Source organism: Myxocyprinus asiaticus, chromosome 37 (genome assembly GCF_019703515.2).
Source record: "Myxocyprinus asiaticus isolate MX2 ecotype Aquarium Trade chromosome 37, UBuf_Myxa_2, whole genome shotgun sequence".
NCBI lineage: Eukaryota > Metazoa > Chordata > Actinopteri > Cypriniformes > Catostomidae > Myxocyprinus > Myxocyprinus asiaticus.
Window position 1 is genome coordinate 3,377,173 of NC_059380.1, and position 25,328 is coordinate 3,402,500.

General features: G+C 38.3%; 1 protein-coding gene across 4 annotated transcripts in view; it reads left to right on the forward strand.

Moving 5' to 3' along the window:
- The window catches only part of map4k3a (mitogen-activated protein kinase kinase kinase kinase 3a), a 121,842-nt gene that overhangs the window by 31,751 nt on the left and 64,763 nt on the right, over positions 1-25,328 (forward strand). For all 4 annotated transcript variants that reach the window (XM_051675477.1, XM_051675478.1, XM_051675479.1 and 1 more), the window contains exon 3: positions 20,789-20,879. In XM_051675477.1, the coding sequence (XP_051531437.1) occupies positions 20,789-20,879 (91 nt within the window). The remainder of the gene's footprint in view (positions 1-20,788; positions 20,880-25,328) is intronic.

Consider the following 25,328-nt stretch of genomic DNA (forward strand, 5'->3'; position numbering starts at 1 on the left):
AGCGTCTATCCAAACGTTTAAAAAATTTACTTTTTAATGTTACATACCTGTACATATACTTATTAATAATAATGAGATCAGGCCGAATAGTTGCCATAAATTGTTGTGTAAGGAAAGTTGCCCACTATGAACAACTTTCTTTTATCTCAATACCTGTATGCAGCACAATATAGGTTTGTGGCAGGGCGGAGGGCGGGGCCGGGTCGTGAATCCGCACACCCGGTCGGCCTTATCCCTCTCAGGCTTAATCAGCCTTATTAGGGGCCGGGTGTGCGGAATCACGACCTGGCCCCGCCCTCCGCCCTGCCACAAGGTTGTACAACTCACTTTTTATGATACAAAAACTGCAGGCCTGTTGTTTGTTTTGCCCTGGAGCTCTCTGGCCAAATGACTAGGATACATGGTTTTAACATTGACCAAAAATTCAGGAACCTCTCGCATTAGCTGCAGATGCACCCTGCGCATTAGTCAGCTTTCAACCTCAGTAATTACCACATACCTCTCATACCAGACATGAGAGAGCAAGGGTGTATGAGAGGCAAATGCCGGTTTTAGAGGCCTATCACTTTGCTTTCTCAGCTGTAGGTAGAGGTGGTGTTTTTGTATGTGTCCGGATTTTTAGATGCCAATGTTGGAATAAGACAAGTTACTGTGCCAGATATCCGTTTAGCTGGGCTTCAGATGTGAGAGCTAGGTGTCAGAGTGTTTTGGAAACACCTGTTCAGGCTTGAGTCCAAGCTGGGAAAGAAATATGCACAAAATGAAAAGCCTGTACAAATTGCATTTTCATTTCATTGCAAATCATTGCCATAATCAAGGTTGTTATCATTGGAGGACGTGTGAAACAGGCATTACATTTTAAAAGCAGGCTGATGCGTGATAGATCTCTTTTGTATGTTCGTGTTGGTTCAGATCTGTCTCATGAGTGTCTTCAATGCAAACCAGAAAACTGTCAATTTAAATTAATGATAGTACAAGATGCTAATTATAGCTACAGATGAATTATAATGCGTACTTACTGTGAAACCTGCAAACGTCCATTAGTCCAGCAAAATATTAATGTAAAGTGAATTGTTAGAAATCTAGAAGAAAGTATATTGCACTTGAGATGGGCTATGTTCAGACAAGCAGAAAAAATGTAAAAAACATTTTAGGCCTCAAATTGGTTTATGTTTTTGTAGTCTTAACCAGTGTTGGGTAAGTTACTCTAAAAAAGATAATTAATTACTAACTACTAATTACATCTTCTACAGTGTAATTAGATTACTGTACTAATTACTGTGTCTGAAAAGTAATTGCATTTCTTATTACTAATGACTTTCTAAAACACTTAAACTTGACAAGATGAAAAATACAAGGATAGACATGAAACTGTTCTTTTAATTCTTTCAAATAAATAAAATAAAATCAAATAAATTATTCATGAACTAGCCAAAGAATTTAAAGGGACAGCGTTAAATTAGAAAATATATATATTTTAACATTAGATGTTAAATTTCGATTTTAAATTCACTATTGTTTTATATAGAATTGTTCTATAGCATATACAGTATTTAACACAATTACATCAGAAATAACTGTAATTAAATTACTGAAAAATTAAGAGTAATCCCTTACTTAACTTTTTCAATGAAAAAGTAATTTAATTACAGTAATTAATTACTTAGTAATGCATTACACCCAACACTGGTCTTAACAGTACAAAAACACATGAAAGCAGATTTTTACAAGGCTGATCTAAACCACATTCATATGTGGTTTAAAATTAATTTAAAATCAGATTTTTGTTAATTCGTGTGAATCGGCAGATCGGATTTTTTTTCCGTCATTCACTTCCATTGTAAGCGACTCACTGTACTCCAGATTTGTGCCTTTTTTCTTCTTCTCTCCAATTTGGAATTCCCAATACACTCTAGGTCCTCGCGGTGGTGTAGTGACTCGCCTCAATCCGGGTGGCGGAGGATGAATCTCAGTTGCCTCCGTGTCTGAGACCGTCAAACCGCGCATCTTATCACGTGACTTGTTGAGTGCGTTACCGCGGAGACATAGCGTGTGTGGAGGCTTCACGCTATTCTCCGCGGCATCCACGCACAACTCACCACGCGCCCCACCGAGAGCGAACCATATTATAGCAACCACGAGGAGGTTACCCCATGTGACTTAACCCTCCCTAGCAACCGGGCCAATTTGGTTGCTTAGGAGACCTGGCTGGAGTCACTCAGCACGCCCTGGATTCGAACTCACGACTCCAGGTGTGGTAGTCAGCGTCAATACTCGCTGAGCTACACAGGCCCCCTTACTTTTTTTTTTTCTTTTTTTTTTTTAAAGAAAACACTCAAGAAATAGCATTTTAACTTCAAAACAAAATTCCATCAAATTGAATTGTGTAATATTTAAAAAAAATAATTTAATAAAACTTTTTTTTTTGTTTAATGTTTTTAAGTATTACTCAATTTGATGGAATTTTGTTATGAATTTGAAAAAAATAAATAAAATGAGTGAAAGGGAGTGATGAGTCAAAATTATTTTTTTGGTAATCAACAATGTGCCACAAATGCTATTGATTGAGCTTAACTTGTGTTGAACCCGGTGTTTTATTTTTAAAACATATTTTAACATATTTTTGATTATGCATTTATTGTACAACATTTCGGAATCGTAATTGAATTGAATCATTGTTAGATTAAATGTAACACTAATCTAATTTGCAGAATGCTACATGTCCTCATCTGGCAGTGGCATGTCGATATCGTCACGTTGTGCAATTAAAGGCAGTTAACTGCTTATAAACGTACAGTAGTCATGGTGCCCCACCGAGGACTGTCTTTTATTATGTCTTGTTAATTGTGTTGGTTTGCAAGGAACATGTGTGGCCAAGATAAACAAACAAATCAATTATTAGTCCCACATTTACCTTCCCCTTTCTGGCAAGTCACTAGAAAGTCAGCCTAATTAGAGGATGATATTAACATGCATGTCCCATGGATGTATTTTACGGTGATGTCTTTGTTCCTCTTTGACACTAGTTTAGAAAACTGATTAACATGCAGTGTGTCTTCCCGATACATTGGACTGCATAGGCTTTTTTGCTGTTCTGACTCATTAATGTCTCTGAGCTGGCCTTTACATGTGCTTTTGTCTAAGCCTGGATGGGTCTCCTCTCTTGCCAGCACTGTAGGGATCGGGGCATGAGCTTTGAGTTTTGGCTCATTAGTTTCACATAATCAACAGGGGGTCGTCGGAAAAAGACCCAATAAATGTGTTTGTGAACAGACATGCCAAAACAAACACCAAGACCTGTGGAGAGCTTGTGTGTGGGGGTGTTTAGGGGCATGATAATAGATAGATAATTATTCCAAACTGCATTACAAATACAATTCATGGGGGCACTGGGTAGATCAGCGAGTATTGACGCTGACTACCACCCCTGGAGTTGTGAGTTCGAATCCAGGACGTGCTGAGTGACTCCAGACAGGTCTCCTAAGCAACCAAATTGGCCCGGTTGCTAGGGTGGGTAGAGTCACATGGGGTAACCTCCTCGTGTTCACTATAATGTGGTTCTCGCTCTTGGTGGAGCGCGTGGTGAGTTGTGCGTGGATGCCTCGGAGAATAGCGTGAGCTTCCACAAGCACAGCGTCTCCGCGGTTACAAGCCACGTGATAATTGACGGATTGACGGTCTCAGACGCGGTGGCAACTGAGATTCATCCTCCGCCACCCGGATTGAGGCGAGTCATTACTCCACCACGAGGACTAAGAGCGCTTTGGGAATTGGGCATTCCAGATTGGGGAGAAAAAAACAAACAAATGCAATTCACACAAAACAATTGATTGAACGCACTTCTTCTGTGATGAACATGTTTTCAATTATGAGTTCAGAATCATTTTTATATTTTTTTCTGGGGCTTAATGTAAAACATGTCATGTGGTATAACTGTCTGGAGACAGTAAAAAAAAACAAATGGAAAGTTTCACTAAAAGCTGAAATTCTTGAAGTTTTTTGGCCATTTTGGTGCTTGAGAAACATTTTGGAGTCCTCAGACCACTTTAATTATATAGAAAATGGAGTGGTGGTGGTGTAGTGGACTAAAGCACTGAACTGGTAAGCAAAAGGTTGTTGGTTCAATTCCCACAGCCACCACCATTGTGTCCTTGAGCAAGGCACTTAACTCCAGGTTGCTCCAGGGGGATTGTCCCTGTAATAAGGGCACTGAAAGTCACTTTGGATAAAAGCGTCTGCTAAAATGCATAAATGTAAAATGGTGACCATGTTATTTTTTTTTAATCGTTTTGTGTTTCACGTAAGAAAGAAAGTCATACAGGTTTGAAGCAACATGTGAATAAATGATAACAGAATTTTGATTTTGTGTGAACTATGCCTTTAAGTTTGCCCCATGGCACAGTGACTATATGGATGTGCTTTTATTTGTGTGTGTGCGACATATAAAAGCTATTTCGGTCTCATACATTTCATTCAAAATTGATGAATCTATGATATTGGACTTCAGTAAGCAGCGATTTGCCACTTTGAAACAGGCCTGTAGAGGGAATCAATTTTGGATATCTTTTTCATCCTTTTTCTCTGTGTGTATGTGCGTTTGTGTATATGCATGCTCACACATCAGAACGTGTGCTCGCTTGTGTGTATTTAGGTGTGTGCAGACATCGGCATGCATGTGTGTGTGAGCCTGTGCACCTGCATCGGTGGATTGCTGAACAGCAAAGGCTATTCTTACATCATAAAAAGAAAGGCGACCTCAGAGCAAGCTGCCTCTCCTTCCCCCTAATGTCAACTCGTGGCTTAGCATATTCATGGCGACAAGTTCGAGCTGCCTACTGTAGGATGTGCAGTCAGGCAAAATGTTCATTGCCAACCAAATGTTGACGCTTAAAATCTAGTTGAACTTTTTGTCTTCAAATTTGATCTTTAGTCCTGCAGCTAAAAAGATCAATGGGAAACGTTTATCCCTTGTTATTTGACTGTTTTCATCCTTTTTTTTACCCCTAAGTATGAGCAAAATTAAAAGTAGTGCTTACCTTAGCACACACCACTAAACTAGTTTTATTACACAGTGCTCTAAAAAACTCGATTCTGATTACTCAATTGCGATGACCAGTGGTCTAATATTTCTGAATAATGACCGCACATCTGGAGATAAAGTAATTTTTTAGTCATCTTTCCTACTTCTCATATCAACTTGTGAACTCTGCGAATAATGAGCATTTAGACAGTAATTTTCGCAATATAAGTACCAACAAACCGGAGGTGGAATAATCTATTTCTCAAACTAGAGACTCTGATGTACTTATCCTCTTGTTTAGTTGTACATCTGGCCTTACACATCTCTTTCTGTCCTTGTTAGAGCCAGTTGTCCTTTGTCTTTGAAGACTGTAGTGTACACCTTTGAATGAAATCTTCAGTTTTATGGCAATTTCAAGCATTGTATAGCCTTCATTCCTCAAAACAATGATTGACTGACGAGTTTCTAGAGAAAGCTGTTTCTTTTTACCATTTTTGACCTAATATTGACCTAAAGACATGCCAGTCTATTGCATACTGTGGCAACTCAAAAACAAACACAAAGACAATGTTAATCTTCATTTAATGAACCAAGTAGCTTTCAACTGTGTTTGATATAATGTCAAGTGATTTTCTAGTACCAAATTAGCAGTTCATCATGATTACTCAAGGATAAGGTGTTGGAGTGATGGCTGCTGTCTAGATTTGATCAAAAATGACTTTTTTCATACATACTTGTTATACATTGTGATCAGTTGAATGCCACTTTGGTGAATTAAAGTCCCAATTTCCTTCCAAAACAGCAAAATCTGTACATTATTTCAAAATTTTGGCTGCCAGTGTGTGTATATACAGGGTTTGGAGGGTTACTTTAAAAATGTATTCCACTACAGATTACAGAATACATGCTGTAAAATGCAATTTGTAACATATTCCGTTAGATTACTCAAGGTCAGTAATGTAATCTAAATACTTTGGATTACTTCTTCAGCACTGGTAGATTTTTTCACTTGTTTTGACTATAAAAACTCTGCCAGTACAGTAAGACAAAATACACGTTAAAAATACATTCTCTGAAAAACCGAAATATCTTATGCAGTGTTGTTTCTAAAACATGATCAATCAAACTGATCTTGTTTTAAGGATTTTTAGATATTTTTACAGGAAAAAAATACAAAAATTATTATCAAGAATACGATTTTTGCCCTAATATCAAAGGTCTTACTAGGAAAAAAATAAATTATGATCCAACGTGAATTTTCTTGGTAAACAAAATATGATCGTGTCTGGTAACTTGTGCATGTAAAATGGCTAGAAATAGCATTTTATCTTGGCGTAAAGCTGACAATTTACACAAGGTTTATTTCTATTTCTTCTGCTCCAAACTTACTTCAAACGTACTTCTCTGTCTGCTGGTATGAATGTAACACATCATAAGAAAGTGTTTCGCCACTGTTCAAATGCACTTTGGATCGCATCATTTATATGTATAAATGTTTTCCATCTGAAAGGACTAAATATTAAATTAAACAAATGACAATAAAATGCAAAGTAATCTCTTCAGTAATCTAAATACTTTTTGAATGTAACTGTATTCTAATTACCAATGATTTAAATTGTAACTCTAGTGGAATACAGTTACTTATATTTTGTATTTTAAATACGTAATCCCGTTACATGTATTCCGTTACTCCCCAACCCTGTATATATATTCTGTCTTGCTTCTGAACAACCATCTAAATTGACCAATTCTGTAATTTGGCAGTTAAAATAAGCAGTTTGGCTCCTTAATCTTTCAGTTTAGGAGCCAGTGGCTTTGAAGTCATTTTTCTTTTTTTATATGGAGCCCTGCATGACTGTCTCAAAACCTAGTGAGCTGCCTACCAAGACAGCATTTTTGGACATCACTGACACACTCCCAATGCCAAAGTTTTTAAATCAGTTACTTAAGAGGTTCAATCATTCGATTATTTAGACTACTGTCCATGTAGGCAGTAGACATTGAGTCAGCTCTCTAGATTTTAAGAGTCTGTATTTCATCTTCTAACGTGATATTGAAATGACAAGAAAATGTTCTGCCGTTATTTTGAGTGGCATTGGGTGTGTGTGCATTCACATGCTGTGTCTCTGTTGGCTCTGAGTCCCGTAAGGCGTGTAGAGGAAGAGAGAGGAAGTGAAGGAGGGGTCGATCGCTCGGGTATTAGCCAGCTGGGAGCACTGATGCACTGCAGGCGTGCGGGGCATTCATTTAAAATGCATGGGCTCGGAGGTCGACGGCCCTCGGAAATGTCACTAGCGGTAATGGAAGGGGAGAGTGCCGGAGCCCAGAGTCTCTGCAGAATCATATGTGTCTTTAATGCATGTGTTGGTGGGTTATGCTGTGTGTGTTTGCCTGCAGTATGACTTGCATCACGGCAGGTGCAGTCAGTTCGCTGTCAACAAAGAGCCTTACAAAATATTGTGCTTCTAAAATGTGAAACTGTAGCTCTGTTCCAAGACCTAGTGAGCTGCGTTGCTGTCGAATTGGGACTGAAGACACACTCTCTGTTTGGGGACCCAGCTGCAAATGGGGACAAGATCCCTGTTAAATATGTGATGGGAAATGAGGTGGTCTTTAATAAATATGCAGCTCACACCAATCAACCAGCACAGGTCACACTCTCGAACACTTTTAATCCCCACCCAAAAACAAATGTGTGGCACACATGCACTCTCGCACTTTAACACTTATAACAAATTGGTCACGTCAGTGGAGCTGTTTGGTCAGCACACACATATTCACACTGACACACACATGTGTAATAGAGTGACAGTTTAGCATCTCTTCCTGGCAGTCTCCGTCGCTATCCAGTACCTACAAACATGCCCAAGAGCCCAAACATGTCCCCCTTCTCTGAGCGAAAACATGCTTTGTTGATAAAACTTTTTATTATTATTCTGTTTATTTTCTATTTGACTAAAGAAGTGTGACAGTGCTGTTTTTTTCAGTTCTAGTTAAAGGAATATTCCGAGTTCAATACAAGTTAAGCTCAATCGACAGCATTTTAGGCATAATGTTGATTGCCACAAAATGAATTTTAACTGGCCAATTTTTTTTTTCCAATTAATTTGAATTTACGATTTTATTTTGTTTTTAATCGTTGAATCTAAGTTTTGCATAAAATATTAGAAGACCAATATTACCAGTGAAGTCCTTCAGGTAGGCCAAAGCCAGTTTCTGAAATGATTTCATGACCACAGATATGACAGCGACAGGTCTGTAGTCATTTAGTCCTGTTATTTTGGGTTTTTTAGGGACCAGAATGATGGTGGAGCATTTGAAGCAGCAGGGAACTTCACACTGCTCCAGTGATCCATTGAAGATCTGTGTGAAGATGGGGGCCAGTTGGTTAGAGCAGACTTTCAGAAAGACAGTTGAAACACCATCTGGTCTTGAAACTTTCCTAGTCTTTTGTTTCCAAAAGACCTGGCACACATCCTTCTCACAGATCATAAGTGCAGATTGAGTATCAGGAGGGGGAGGAGGGGGGTTCCAGACGGTGTTGGTGTGTGTGAAGATGAGAGCAGGAGAGGGGTGTGAGATTGGGCTTTTCAAACCTGCAGTAAAACACATTCAGTTCATCAGCCATTAGTTGACTCTCTACAGAGCGAGGGGAGGTGTCATATACTTGGTAATGCTTTTTAGGCCTTTCCACACTGATGCAGGATCATTGGCTGAAAACTGGTTTTTCAACTTTTCAGAGTAGCTTCTTTTAGCCACTCTGATTTCCTTAGTCAATGTGTTCCTGGCCTGGTTCTACAATATTTTATCCCCACTTCTATAAGCATCCTCTTTGGCATGATGAAGCTGTCTGAGTTTTCCTGTAAACCATGGTTTATCGTTATTGAATAATAAAAATGTCCTAGTAGGGATGCACATATCCTCACAGAAACTGATATATAATGTCACAGTATCTGTGAGCTCATCCAGATCTGTGGCTGCAGCCTCAAAAACACTCCAATCAGTGCAGTCAAAGCAGGCTTGTAGTTCCAGCTTTGCTTCAATGGTCCATCTCTTTACAGTTCTTACTACAGGCTTAGCTGATTTTAGTTTCTGCTTGTAGGTCGGAAGAAGATGAACAAGAGATCAGAGAGTCATAAAGCTGCACATGGGACAGAGCAATATGCATCCTTTACAGTGGTGTTGCAGTGGTCCAATATATTTCTGTCTCTGGTGGGGCATGTGATGTGTTGTTTGTATTTTGGCAGTTCACAGGTGAGGTTAGTTTTATTAAAATCTCCCAGAATAATAATAAGTGAGTGCAGGTGTTGCTCTGTGTCTGTGATGTGATCAGCCAACTGTTGTAACGTTGCGTTCACGCACGCTTGTAGTGGGATATCAACACTCACCAGAATGAACAAAGAAAACTCCCACTGTGAGTAGAAAGGCTTACAGTTGATGAAGAGCGCTTCTAAATTAGGACAGCACATCATCTTCAACGCTGTTACATCTGAACACCAACATTCATTGATGTAAATGCATGTTCCCCCGCCTCTCGTTTTCCTAGATGATTCTGCATCGCGATCTGCTCTGAACAACCGGAAGCTGGTAGATGAAACGCGCTGTACGGGATGGCTTCATTCAGCCAGGTTTACGTGAAACACAGAGCAGCGGAGTTAGAAAAGTCCTTATTTGTTTGAGTGAGCAGTAGCAGTTCGTCCGTTTTGCTGTCGAGGGAGATGACATTCGCCAGTTGAATACTCGGCAGTGGAGTACTAAAGCTGCGTTGATGAAGCTTCACAAGCGCGTCGCTATCTTCCTTCGCTTCTGTCTTTTGGATTGCTTGTAGAGCACCGCAGCATCTCCAACTATGATGTTTAATAAAATGTCAGAATACTCAAACACTGGCAAGAAATTATCAGGTATGCTCTGCCGAATATTCAGCAGTTCATCCCTGGTGAAACTGATCGGGAAAGATTGACAAAAAACATGACAAACAAACAAAAGTAACAAAAATGCTAGAGAGCTCCACACCGAAGCAGCCATCTGCGGCACCATCTTCCCAGACTACATGTGCAGTGAGATGCAAATATTTGTGGTTATGGTTAGATTTAGAGTTATGGATAGGTGAAGGTGTATGGTTGCTGCGGAACTCCAAACAAACACAAAAACAGTGTATGAATGTGGCATCCAATGGAAGTGAAGTGATCATTTTGCGATCATTTTGACAAGCAGCAATATAATTTCATTTTGCTTCTCTGCTCAGCGTGTACCGCTAGAGGGTGCCATGTGCTTACAGCACTGAAATCATTATTTTAAACTGAGCTTTTTGCTTCTTGTGTTTTCAACTTCACTGAATTTGTTTTTCAGGTGTTTATGGTTATACATACAAATTGATTGATATACTAAAAATACTTTCTAGATAAACACTTCTAGACAACTTTCTAGATGGACTTGATTTAGAAAAAAATAATACCTAAATTGGCTTTGAGGTATTTTATAAATCGTCCTTAAGTTTGAAATAAATCGAGATTTAATTTTTTTGCCATATCGCCCAGCCCTAGCTACATAATTTATTCAGTTTGGAATGCAGTATATGTCCTCGTCGCAACACCTGATGAAACAGCCCATCATGCACAATGAATGACCAAAAAAAAAAAAAAAAACATCTGACCGTTCAGACTAATCTGATTAACAAAAAATCAGATTTTAATAGATTCCAAACCACCTACAGATGGGGTCTGGATCAGGCTTGTAAAAATAAATGTTTTGTGTTTTTGTCCTGTTCATACTACAAAAACCTAAACGGACTTGAGTCAGGTAGGCCAAAAAATCGGATGTGATTATACCCTTAGGCTATGTTCAGATTTTCCAAATACGATTTTTTGTGTATTTGATCGGAATCCGATCTTCATGATTGACTGTCCGCACTGTGTATTGTAACTGGTCAGATCTGATTTGTGTTTCTCATAATATCTGCATTGGTTGCTATTGCAATGATGTTGCATCAGAACGCAAAAAAAATAACAACAACAACATGGAGGGGAATGGAATAGAGATTTTAGCCTACAACATGGCAATATGTAGCTGAGGTGCTGGACTACACCCTATGAGGCAGCGTTAGAGATTCACGCTTTATTTTATGCTGCCGTTTCCACCATTATCATACAAAGTGGTGTGTGGTCCAGACAGACTTGCAGTAACTGGTGCACTCGTGTGGTAGCCACCTTTGATGAAACAATGTGGCTGTCGAACTTCAGAATGCGTGTGAGAGGATTCCATTAATAATATGGAGTGTCTATTTGCACTCCGGTGTAAATAGCATCTGCCACACAGTGCAGCTTTTTGCACCCCAATAGTCTGGTGAAACCACAGAAATATACGACAAACTAGACAATAGGTGTCACTGTGGTGGTGTAGGTTGTAAAGACGGTGTGAAAGTGTACTGTTGTCCTAGCAATCTCAGTTCAATTCCACCTTTTGTCCCACTCGTTTTCCCATCCAATTTCCTGTTTCCACTCTTAATATTTCCTTTAATACTGCTTAAAATAATAGATAAAAGTTAATACAAATATTGATTTCATCACAGTGATTTGGTCATGATGAATGTCAGGGAGTGCAGAGAAGGGTTTGGTCCAGAGGCGGGGTCTGTCGATCGCACTCGTTGCCATGGCTCGGCATTGATTGTGTTCAGATTACATCACTGTATTACTTTATTTTAGTAACCATGTTTTTTGGCAGAAACCATAGTTTTAATGAAATTAACCATGGTGTTACTACAGTAATATGTTGGTAATATTGTAACCATGGTTAATTTTGTGATTACTATAAATTTACAACAAAATACCATGGTGAAACCATGGTTACTGTAGTAAAACCAAGGTTATTTTTCTAAGGTAAGGTTAGGGTTAAGTTTAGGGGTAGGGGTTAATGTAGTGTGTCTGTGGGACTCTAAACAAACACAATTTAAATATGGGTGCAAATAGTATCTGACACTGTGTGCACCAGGTTGCAATTAGTATCAACCATTAGTCTGAATGGTCAGATTGTATATCATGTGTTATTTGCGTCATTTGTTGTGTGCGACGGGTTGTTTCATCAGCTGTTGTGACGAAAAGGCATGTACTGCGTTCTAAATGGCATAAATGATGCGGTAACACACTCCACTACAAGCCACCATTACACGATAAGGTAATAAATGTCTCCCGTGACTACAGGATGCTTGAGCATTTTTAGCGCTTCAATACAGGACGTGGGTCCTCTTCAAGAGTCTCGTTGTCCGACCCTTTTATGCTTCAATACATGGGATGTTTTGCTGCCCGCTAAAAGACAGGACAATAGACGGCATAATTTCTGCCAGAATACGGGACTAAAACGGGACAATTGTAAACCCTAGCAGCAATAAACATTGCATATGTCACCTCTCCCAGTTTTAAAACCATTGCTTGTGATGAATGTGTTCATATTTGGAAAGTGGAAAGCTAAAAACTAAACAGTTTGCATCGTTACTTTGAAAGCTAATGTTGACGTCTGAAAAACAGATCTGTCCACATATAACCTGCAGTTTAAATTGTCAGTCTAAAAAATTGGATTTGGACGTAGTGCATATCTGTTAGCTTAGAGACCTTATGTGCCTGTGTACTCCTTAAAGTTAGCTTATTTTTTTAGAATGAGAATCTTGGATACCATGTTGATTTCTAATTTCAGACTTTGAAATGAAAAGAAAATCATGCTTTTGCTTGATTGTCATTGGATCGGAATCTGTTGAGGTATCATTTTATTAATCAAGGATGCAGTGTTGTTAACTGGTGTCTCTTTAAAACCCACTTGTCTCATTTCTAACCAGTTAGTTTTAAATAGAGAAACATACCCTCTCCTTTCGTCTCTTTGTGTCATCTTCTGATGGTAAACAGAGAAGATGTTAATCACCATTTTCTACTCTACAGTTATCTGTTATCTGCAGCTCTGACTGCTCGTCTCCATGTACAGTCATGGAATTTGGTTGGGAAATTTACCAGACTTCTGGATGGGCTACAACACTCTTTCACATAGAAACACAGCCAAGATTTGTTTAGTGTGCCTCTTAACTGGTCATTCTCAAAGCAATGCACACTTCACCCCCTGCCCATAATCACACAAACACTGCATAAATGTATAATATATATACTGGATACTATGTATGTGCAGTGAGGCCCCATTTACTTCCACTGTATTTTTTGTGGTAATCAAAATTATGCCACAAATGCTGTCGATTGAGCTTAACTTGTTTTTAACCTGTAATATTCCTTTAATCTACATTTTTCTAGTGATGCTCTGCTCTAAAGTGTTTAACTGGCTAAAGATTGCTCTTGTATAAAACTGGCTCGCCTGGCTCGTAGTGATGTCCGATGCGAAAAACGAGTGAATTGCTCTTTTCGATGAACTGGTTCAAGTAACTGGCTCTCAAGTTAATTTCTGAATCTGAATTTGAATAATTTGTAAAAATCCTTATCAAGTAATTACAACAACAAAAAAAGTGTGAGAACTCTGTGTTTTTGCCTTGGAGCTGGACGTTACAACCATCAGACAGGGGCTAGGAAGTTTGCTTCAAGTTGAATCCTACTCTGAGATATGAAACTCTGCAGTCTCCACTTTGAATAGCACGCTAGCTGCATCCGTTTCACCAGAAGGAGGTAAGAGGCAGTACCTCCCGCTGTGTCTTGCAGCTATCTGCCCCATATGTGCAAGGAAATGTCACTGGATCGCTTGCCCTGGCAGGAAGTACATGTCACCTGACCTCGCCACTGCGACTTTGCACTTCCCTCAGGGAGCGAATGTCTTGTGCACAGACCTGCGCTTAAAGGACATTATGTAAAATGACTAAAGCTTCTCTTTCCTTGGAGTATTCCGTAGGTTCGGAATGCAAACGTTCCTTGGAAGTGGTCCTGAATTTAAACGAGCTAAAGTCTCAGTTGCTGCTAAATTAATTCTGCCTCACGACCACCCATCTTGAAAATAGATTCCTACAATTTATGGATCAGAAATGTTTTATTAGGCTAATTGCATTTTGGTTTATAAATGCAAATAAATACTTTGGTGGTACCATGGTACACTATACTCCATGTAAAACTACTTTAAACAGCATTTTGCTCATTCTTTTATAATTATTTTGTGTGCAGTTTTTTTGACCTCACATTAAAGGAATATTCAGGTTTCAATACAAGTTGAGCTCAATCGACAGCACTACAAAAACAAATTTAACTTGTCGCTCCTTTAAAAAGAGCAAAGATCAAGGTTACAGTGAGGCACTTAAATTAGAAGTCAATGGGGCCAAGTTTTGAGGGTTTAAAGGCAGAAATGTGACACTTATAATAAAAGAAAAGCACTTTCATGAATTCTTCTGTTAAAACTCATGTTTTATTTGAGCTGTAAAGTTGTTTAAATTATCGTTTATGGTCGCTTTAGTGTTTACGGTGTGATGTCGTCATGGCAACAAAGTTGTAAAATTATAAAAACGTAGAAAAGATTAGTGGGCGATTTTATCACACTTAAATCATACCATTTTCATAAACTATGGAATTTACATGGTGCTTCAAGGTAATGCAAAGAATATCATGGTATTAATGTCATGATAGTGTCCTGAAACCCATAATATTACCATAGTACCCTTTCCAAAAATACATGGTATCACTAGTAATGTTTTGTAAGGGTAAAGCGCATAATAAGCGACCTTTCATTTTGTAAATGAGATCATTGGTGCCAGCAACCAGCATGTGCTTTTCTATTTAATGATGAATTACACAAGTTAAATATTTATCTTCGCCCCTCTGTGTGGTAGTCGAAGGAGTTTGAGTGTGTTACTAATGTCAGTGTTAGAAAACAAGGATTTTTTTTTTCCTTTACAAAAAACACTTTTAATGAGCCTGCAGCTTCCGTCATTAAGCAAGCAGCCACAACAAAGTGACTTTGTTCTCTCCCCCTCTCTCCTCTCCTCCATCTCTCATAATCTGTCTTCCTCTCTCCTTCTTCTCGTTTCCCTCTCCGCTCATGAACACATTTATAGACCAAAGCCAGAGATCAAGGTCAGCTCAGATGAAGTCAAGCCAGAAGCCCCCCAAACGGGCATTATGGGTGATTGCCTTCTAGTCACCAATCAGCCGAGATCACATCGCTCTCAATCAGTTAACTGCATTTCACATATTCAGTCACTGCCTGTCACTTTTTTGCTTCCCTGTTTGTCCGCCTCCTCCCGTTGTTTTAGAACAACCAATAAATAACTTTCTCTGAAGGAGACAGCATTTGTGGCATAATGTTGATAACCACAAAAAATAATTTAGACTCATCCCTCCTTTGCTTTAAAAAAAAAAAATGCAAAAATCTGGGTTACAGTGAGACACTTGCAATGGAAGTGAATGGGGCCAGTCTGTAAACATTAAAATACTCACTGTTTCAAAAGTATAGCCACGATATGTGTGTTAACTAGGCCTGCACCTAACGATTATTTTGATAATCGATTAATCTTCGATTATTTCTTCGATTAATCGGATAAATAACAAAATTTCCTGTATTTGATTAAAACATTTTTTTTTTTTTAAGAAACAGAAATGATAGGGGGCCTGGGTAGCTCAGCGAGTATTGACGCTGACTACCACCCCTGGAGTTCGAATCCAGGGCGTGCTGAGTGACTCCGGCTAGGTCTCCTAAGCAACCAAATTGGCCCGGTTGCTAGGGAGGGTAGAGCCACATGGGTTAACCTCCTCGTGGGCACTATAATGTGGTTCGCTCTCGGTGGGGCGCGTGGTGAATTGTGCGTGGATACCGCGGAGAATAGTGTGAAGCCTCAACATGTGCTATGTCTCCGCGGTAACGCGCTCAACAAGCCACCTGATAAGATGCGTGGATTGACAGTTTCAGGCAACTGAGATTCATCCTCCGCCACCCGGATTGAGGCGAGTCACTACGCCACCACGAGGACTTGGAGCGCATTGGGAATTGGGGATTCCAAATTGGGGAGAAAAGGGGAGAGAAACCAAAAAAATGAGTATTTTAAATTAATATTGTAAGTTTTAAAACCATATTGTCACTGATTATCAGGACCCTTGACATTATTATACATTATATTCAGTATTATATACAGTTTAATATAGTACAATCATCTGCAAACGCAGTGCAGATTCACTCTTGTGCTGAAAAGCTCACTGTATTACATGCACTTACTCGATGAGAAACAATCTAAAACACTACAACAACCGGCACACATGACATCCATGAAAGCTGCCCGATTGATTACATTGAAACTGAAAGCATGGTATGATGTTGCACAAGTTTAATCAAAGTGATCGCGCTCCCTTTCTACAGTGAGATCGGTTTAATTTACGTGGATGCGCACGCTCGTTTGATCAGAGAAATTTAACGGAGACTCGCTTGTGGTAAAAACAAACAGTATTGCGAAATACCTGGAAATGCACATCTGAGTTTGAATTCATAACATGTTTACATTTATAAAAGAGAAAATAGCAGTAAAATATATTTGATGCGCTGGAGTGATAAGTGATACAACTCTTAAGTGCATCAAACAGCACACACACTCTTTCAACACATCTGATGCTGCAACTGCTCCACATGAAACTGTATGATTATTAGGATCTTTGAAGTGTTTATAAAGTGCTCTTGTGTGCTGGACATCATGGGTCCTGTTTTTTCCGCTTCAACTTGTCTCCGTCATTTCAAAATGAATTTAGTCATGCAACACATTTTCAATGGGCTGTGAAGTGATGTCACTGACGGAGCTTCTCCGTGTTCACCGCATATATCCAACTAATCGATAATGAACGTTGTTGATGATTTTCATTATCGATAATTATCGATTTTATTGATTAGTTGTTGCAGACCTAGTTTTAACAATTTTAGTGTGAAATTTCTTTTTAAATTAATTTATATACAATTTTTATAACTTCGTTGCCATTATCACGCAACGCATAAACCCTAAAATTATGATTTAAACAACTTTACAGCTCAAATAATACACAAGTTTTAACAGAAGAATTAATGTAAGTGCTTTTATAAAATTATAAGCTTCACATTTCTGCTCTTAAACTCTCCAAAAATTGGCCCCATTGACTTCCATTGTAAGTGTCTCACTGTAACCATGATTTTTGCTTATTTAATGAAAAGGAGGGATGAGTGGAGATGTATTTTTTAGGTAATCAACATTATGCCACAAATGCCAACTTTTACAGCTTTTATGAGTCTCATGTGAATATACATGATTTTAAACATATTTTTCAAAAGTATTAATCAAAGGGATGCACCATTGTATCGGCTACCGATATTTATCGGCCAATTATTGACCAAATTAAAACAATCGGCAAATCAGTTATAATGCTGATATGAAAAAAAGATGGTTTATTTGCACAATCTAACACAATCTAGACGTGACAGTTGTGAAAGCGGCACTTACTTATAGGCTACATGATGAGGGAAACCATCCAAAATGCTTGAAACCAGCAGACTTTGACTACTGAGACATCAGTATGATATCCATTAATGCTGCATGATTGATTTAATTAAGATTGAAATGGCAATATGGCCTTGCACGATTACTAAGCCATAAAAGGCTGTGTTTTAAAATCAGCACTTCAGTCAGCACTCTGTGAGCAAGCGGCGCCCTCTAGCGGTCTGAATGGCATTATCGATTATCCATTTTACAAATATAATACAGAATTTAAAAGGGGGTGGTTAAAACTTTTATATTGTTCCATGATGTGGCTGATATTTCAGTGGAATTGCCCAACATATGCATAGTATGAATTTGTTTTATCATATACTGTACTTGCGTGTAAAATGTGAGTTTTGGAATGTTTTAGAAGTACAAAACAACCTTTTTGCATATCAGTCATCATTATCATATTTTTTTATTTTTGTATCTTCTTAATCTGTTTATCTTCTATGAATCTTTAATTGTGGCTCTCTTTAAAATCTTGGCCTGTCATGTGTTCAACCGTTCTAATCAATGGTTAACTGAAATGAACAGTTAACATGTTTGAACAGTAAAAAAGCTTTTGTACCTCTTTGTACATTTTAAAACATAATTTCTAAGTAAAACAGAGATCTGATGACAAAATAAGATGAGTGGCAAAATATCGGTATCGGTATTGGCCAATACTTTTTTGTTAAAATCGGTATCGGCCAAAAATGTTCATATCCATGCATCCCTAAATCAAACCTTTTGAATTAGGACAAAGATTACTGAGTGCACCTTTAAATATGCTGAGTTAACATCACTGAACGCTACCAGTTTGAGACAGAAAGGAAGTTGAGATGAAGGGTGTGATCTCTCCATCAGCAGTCAGGGTGAAAAAACACAAAGATGAATCAGTTCTCTGATGCTTTCAGAGTTCAGTGCTGTATAGGAGTATGTACATAAGCGCCTGACCAGACCCTATCTTATGCATTATTAAAACCAACATCCAATAACATGCTTCAGTGAGTAACCTATATGAGGTTTTGGTCTAAATCTTTATGTAGAACCGCCTCACTAGTGAAGTTTGCTACAGCAACCGTCACTATTACTAATGCTCATTCAACCCTGAACCCTAAAGCCTCCAGGTTCAATACAAGTTAAGCAATCGATAGCATTTGCGGCTAAAAACTATATCGCTATTTTTTTTATTTTTTTTTAAAAAGCATAAATTTGGGTTATAATGAGGCACTTACAATGGAAGTGAATGGGGCTAATATGTAAACGTTAAAATACTCACTGTTTCAAAAGTATAGCCACAAGACTTACACAATATGTGTGTTAACGTGATTTTATTATACGGCGCTCTGGATTAGACAATTCTGATTGGTCAATGGCGCCATCTAGTGGCCTGATTTCTCTGAGTAACAACCGCACATCCACATATCAGACCGGTCATGCTGCTATTGCAAGTCATCTTTGCTGCTTCTCGGATCACTGTGTGATCTCTACAAGTGAGCTAATAAAACTATTTAAATTCAAATCAATATTTTATGTGCATGTATTTATTTATTTGGCAAGTAGTCATGAAATAAAGTGCATAATGAGCAGTTAGATGTTCATTAATTACAAAATAAACACCAACAGAACTCCCAATGCAAATCGGAGGTCAGAGCTGGTGCTGGCCAAATTAATTCCCTACGCAGAGTTCTGAGATCATCGGAGGGAGGGGGGAGCTGCGAGGCGATTGTGTGTGTTTCGCAACTGCTATTTAATTCAAGTAATTCAAACAATTCACAAGTTTTAACAGAAGAATAAATGTAAGTGCTTGTAGAAAATCCTAAGTAGGCCTGTTGCGATTATTAAATAACAGTCTTGATCTAACCGTGGTTATCTGAGACAGCTGTGATTATTGGCCATTCTAATTCCAATCACATTTTAATTCCCAAATAAGGGAATTTTAAGCGAATATACTGTGTAAATGCCATGAACGGCGTGTTTGTGTGTCATCCAGTTGAAGTCCGAGAGTCATTGAGCCGCACTGCGGATGTCAACCAGCTCCTGTCCGGAAGAGCGTGCTGCCAGCAGAGAAAATATAAACGAACAAGTAAACTGTGATAGTGAACTCAAAGCATTTCTGCTTCACTTAAAATGATCGTGTAATGGCAAATGTTCCTGGTTCATACACGCAGTGACAGAGAGGAGATTCATGCTTACTCTATTTCTGTAGAGTGATGAAATGATGAAATGAATCTCAAAGGTTTTGCTTAATGACAAATAAGGGCTTTTGGGTTTAATCAGAGCATTAAAATAATGTGTGAAAGTGAAGAGGTTAGGACAGAAATATTTTACTCTTGCATGATATAATATAATATATAAAAAAATATCTAATGTAAAAGATTAGGTAAAAAAACAACAGTGTAAATGTAAAATGGACCAAAACTAAAGTTGACCAAAAACAGAGACATATTTTAAATATTTAGAAATATTATTTTTCATGTCATGCATAAGTTTTTAAAGCCTTGAAAGGAAATCACATATCCCTATTTTATTATTTGATTTATATATTAAAGTAAAGTAAAATGTGTAAAAATGACTGAAGGTGTATGAAGCACACATGCAGAAATTTGATAATTTATATGACAATTAATCGTGAAAGCCCTAAAACAGACAATTAATCGTCATAATCACAATTATTTGTTTGACAACTAGTTGTCAGCCAAATGTCATAATCGTGACAGCCCTAATTCTAAGCTTCATATTTCAGCCTTTAAACCCTCCAAAAAATTGGCCCCATTCACTTCCATTGTAAGTGCCTCCATGTAACCTGGATTTTTTTTTTCTTTTTTTTTTTTTTAAAGAAAAGGAGGAACGAGTTTAAATTATTTTTGTGGTAATAAACAGTGCCACAAATTCTGTCGATTGAGCTTAACTTGTACTGAACCCAGAATATTCCTTAAAATAGTAGGCCTTTGTGCTTTGCGAATAGGTTGTAATTAGTTAAATGCTTTGTGCTTTATTTATGTTTGGTCACATTCTATGCATGTAATCCTCTCTGTAAAATGTTTTAGATGTATAAAGCGTCAAGTGAAGTGTCAAGTTTAGTAATGAATGGAAAAAAGTTGCCCAGTTTACCTGAATTCACCCCACTCCTAACAGTACTAACTGGCTCTGCAAGGATTTCCTGGGAAGTTTTTCGATTCCATGTTTCCTTACTGACCTGTGCACCCATTGTATCCTCTCTCCTAACCTGACAGCTCATTGGTGCAGCTCACCTGTCTTTTGGTGTGTCTGCTGGGAATTTCTCTGCCATGTTTACACACTCACCTTGTCTCTCTCTCCCTCAACAGGCGAGGACTTCGCAGTGGTTCAGCAGGAAATAATCATGATGAAAGACTGCAAGCACTCTAACATTGTGGCCTATTTCGGTAGTTACTTAAGGTAATGATCACTTACCTGACAACACTTCTACTGTTCTCTGCTCTCTCCTTCACTTACCTTCTCTCTTTCTCTCCTCCTGCTCTGTCAGTGCCTATTCTTGTCTAAGGCTGGTGACTTACACTGCGCTCTGTTGGTTGAGTCTCTCGGTTTCTCTGTAGAAACGGCCACGGTGACTACAGCACCTCTGTTTCTGCTAATTGTACAACCAGTGCTTCACAGCCAGGCTTATCTAATATAGACTCAACCAGAAATCTAAGAATATTGTTCCAAGCAAGAGTGTAGATCTCATTTTATTTGAGGGTGCAATAAACAAGAAATGTTTGTTACAATATTGACTGTAAAATTGACAATTTGATGCATCCTGATTTCTTCTATTTTTGTGTATATCTCATACTAAATTGTTTCAAAAATGGGGTTCAGCTGGAGTAGACACACCCAGGCCTGATTACTACCAACCGTGTTCAATCAAATGCATGAAGTTGGCTCAAAGGTCTCACCCAGTAGCACACTATGCCAAGGTGAAAAGAAATTCCAGAAATTATGAGGGAAAAGGTGATTGAAATACAGCACATCAGTCTGGGAAGGGCTACAAAGCTATTTCAAAGGCTCTTGGACTCCAAAGAACCACAGTGATAGCCATTATTTCCAAATGGAGAAAACTTGGCACAGTAGTGAACCTTCCCAGAAGTGGCCGACCTTCCAAAATTCCTCCAAGAGCACAGAGACGACTCATCCAGGAAGTCACGAAAAAGCCAAGAACAACATCCAAGAAACTGCAGGCCTCTCTCGCATCAATAAAGGTCACTGTTCATGACTCCACTTTCAGAAAGACACTGGCCAAATACTGCCATCCATGGACGAGTGGTGAGGCGAAAACCACTGCTAACCCAGAAGAACATTAAGGCTCGTCTGAATTTTACCAAAACACACCTTGATGATCCTCAAAGCTTTTGGGAGAATGTTCTGTGGACTGATGAGTCACAAGAGGAACTGTTTGGAAGACAGGGGTCCCGTTACATCTGGCATAAATCAAACACAGAATTCCACAAAAAGAACATCATACCTACGGTCAAGCATAGTGGTGGTAGTGTGATGGTGTGGGGATGCTTTGCTGTTCTCCAGTTATCGGAAGTGTTTGGTTGCAGTTGTTACTGCTAAAGGTGGCACAACCAGCTATTAAGATTAAGGGGGCAGATGATATAGGTGATATAGGTGTTGGATAACTCTTTCACTTCAATAAAAAGATATATATTTGAAAACTGTATTTTGTGTTTAATCAGTTTGCCTTTGTTTTATGTTATATCTCGTTTGAAGATCTAAAACAATTTATGAAAAATACACAAAAATGGAAGAAATCAGGAAGGGGGCAAATACTTTTTCACAGTACTAACACAAATAATGTTGTAAATGTACACTAAATAATAAAAAAAATTGAAAATATAAAGATTATGCTGCTAAATAAGGTGGAAATGTGTCATTACAGTCTGTGAAAACGTCACGATCTCATGAATATTATGTGATTGTGGCAATATTTTTGCAAAACAAAATTACATGCATTATTGTTTTGCTGCAGTTTCCCAGTGAAAGGTCCAGCGGGGGGCACTAGAAGCGAGTGAAATGGTTTCGTAATCAGACGAATATTGAATATTTAAGGTAGAAAATACCACCCTAACCTAAAACTTTATCTTAAACCTAACCAATAGTGTTCTAAAAGCAAATGAGAGGTAAGCAAAAACAGACATCCTAACCCTAAACCAACACCTAAACATAAACAATAGTGTCTTAAAAGCAAATGCGACATGAAAAGCACATTTTCTGAAGCAACCACATCATTTCGTGTTGCTTCTATGATACTTGCATTTCACGTGTCATCTTGCGCGCTTGCCTCGTATCGAACTCGTCTTCCAAATCTAAAGTCCAGCTTTCTATCAGGTGAGTTACTGTGCAACCTAATCACATTGGAATACTGGAATAAGTGTGTGAATGTAGGTGGGTCTGTCAAACAAGCGTTACAGTAAAAGTGTTTAGATATCATAACATAGCAGTGTGTGAGTAATAGTGTGAAAAATAAGTGTTTATAAAGTCATAATCAGCCGTTGTACTCGTGATTTGTGTGAAAGTGAATAAAACGCACAGTTGTTGTAGCGCCTCTAGTGTTCATTTCACCAGGAAACTGCGGTGAAACATAGAACGTGGCACGTAAAAGACAGTTTGCAAAAATTTATTTAAAGCAATGTTCGTTTTTTGAGACATGGTTGGTGAAAAAGGTCTGTTGTCAATCACCAAGATCTACACCCTTGATTCTAACTAAGGACACGCCCACACTAGTTTGAAAAATGTGCTTTTAGTTTCCTAATGTCATCGTTTTCCAAAGTATGTGGTACTAGAGAGCGCTTTCGAAAGTCCCTGTTTTTACGCCAAAACTGCGTACTAATGTAAATGAGAGGTGTAGCAAAATCAATGCATTTTCAAACAAAAATGTATTTGTCGGGATGTGGCCTAATGGCGCATTAATATCATTATTCGAATAACTGACTTGTACAAAGTCTTCACGTCTTCATAGAACATTTTGTAAGTTGTAAGATGTAAATTCGGAATTCTATGAAAGCTCTGACTTGACATCATGTAAAAAGAACCAAAATGGCAGCGGTCTAATCAGTTAAAAGTTGTGAATACATTTCTGTTTGATATGCCGTTTTATTGTGCCATTGTTACCTGGAGGGCTTCATTTGTTCTCAAGCATTTTGCAAGAACATATCGAGGTGAATTAAGTAAAGTAGTGATTCATATTTTGCTGTTATCAACATCAAAGCACTTTTGGCATTATGAGTGTTGCCATAGAAACAAATAACTTCTCAGAGTAGCATTTCCGAGTTGCAATATCGTAATTGCAGTAATTCCGACATGATGTGAATTGTGTAACTTTTTCGACGTTAAAATTCTTCCTCCTATCCTAGCTTAATATCCAGTCAACTGTAAGTAAGCCATTCATAGGTCGTTTTCATAGATTCTCGAAAACTATAAACATTGTGTCTCTGTTGTGCTATCAAAACATTGCTGTGTTTTTCCAGCCCGACTTAGCAACATTGTGTCAACCAACTGTGTGTTCGATCAACGGCAGATGGATGTGTTCAGGAAAGCTGTTTAAAAACAATGTTTATTTTAGCAATCCCGTTTGGTGGTGCTAGGGGCACAGAAATTACACACTTCTGCTGTAATGAACTACAGTGTATTACTTTGCAAAAGAATTGTTCATTCCGCTAATTAACATTTATACATTGCACTGTTTATTAAATATGTGTGTCTTTTATTAGGGCTGCGCAATTAATTGCTATGAAATCGCGGCATGTGCAATTTCTAAAACGCAGCAAGCTGCAGTTTTCTTATTATATATATTATTTACTGAGAATTATATGGTTTAATTGGCCATTCTGATTGGTGCACGTCTTTTGCACACTGACGAGATCTTGCTAATCAGAATGCAGTGCACAAAAATGGAAAGTTAAATAAAGAATACAGAAAAACAAAAAGACAAAAGAAATAACTGATGCTATCATCGATCATTTATGCAAATACATTTTTTTTTGTTCACTCCTTAAAGGGATAGTTCACCCAAAAATGAAAATTCTCTCATTATTTACTCACCCTCATGATATCCCAGGTGTGTATGACTTTCTTTCTTCACCAGAACACATTTGAAATAAAATAGAAAAATATCTCAGCTCAGTAGGTCCTTAAAATGCAAGTGGATGGTGATCTGATTTTTGAAGCTCCAAAAATCACAGACAGTCAGTATAAACGTCATCAATATGACTCTAGCTGTTAAGTTAATGTCTTCTAAAGTGAAATGATAGCTTTTGGTGCGAAAAAGATAAATATTTAAGAACCTTTTTAACTCTAAATCAAGCTTCCAGTCTGCAGCGGTATGCACTTGTGACGTAATCACATTGGCATTTGAAAAATGTGAGAACTGACACAAGTGCGTCACAGCTGGAAGAGCGGTGCTGTTTACAAGTGAGGAGGAGGAGCGCTATACAGTAGCTTGGTTGGTTTTGGTTTAGATCTGTTTTTATCTGTTTCTTTACTCACAATGGTGCATTTGTGTGCTTGTCCTGGATGTCTCAACCGAGTGGAGAACGTGAGATTACGTCTGTATAATGGCAATGCGAATACGTTACACAAGCGACCGCATGAATTCAGCCCTCTCATGAAGCTTACAGGAAGCGATGATTTAGAGTTAAAAAGAACTTAAATGTTGATATTTTTCACACCAAAATCTATCATATCACTTTGTAAGACATAAATGTAACCGCTGGAGTCGTATCGATGACGTTTATACTGACTGTCTGTGATTTTTGGAGCTTCAAAGGTCTGATCACCATCCACTTGCATTTTAAGGACCGACTGAGCTGAGATATTTTTCACACTTTCTTCAAATGTGTTCTGGTG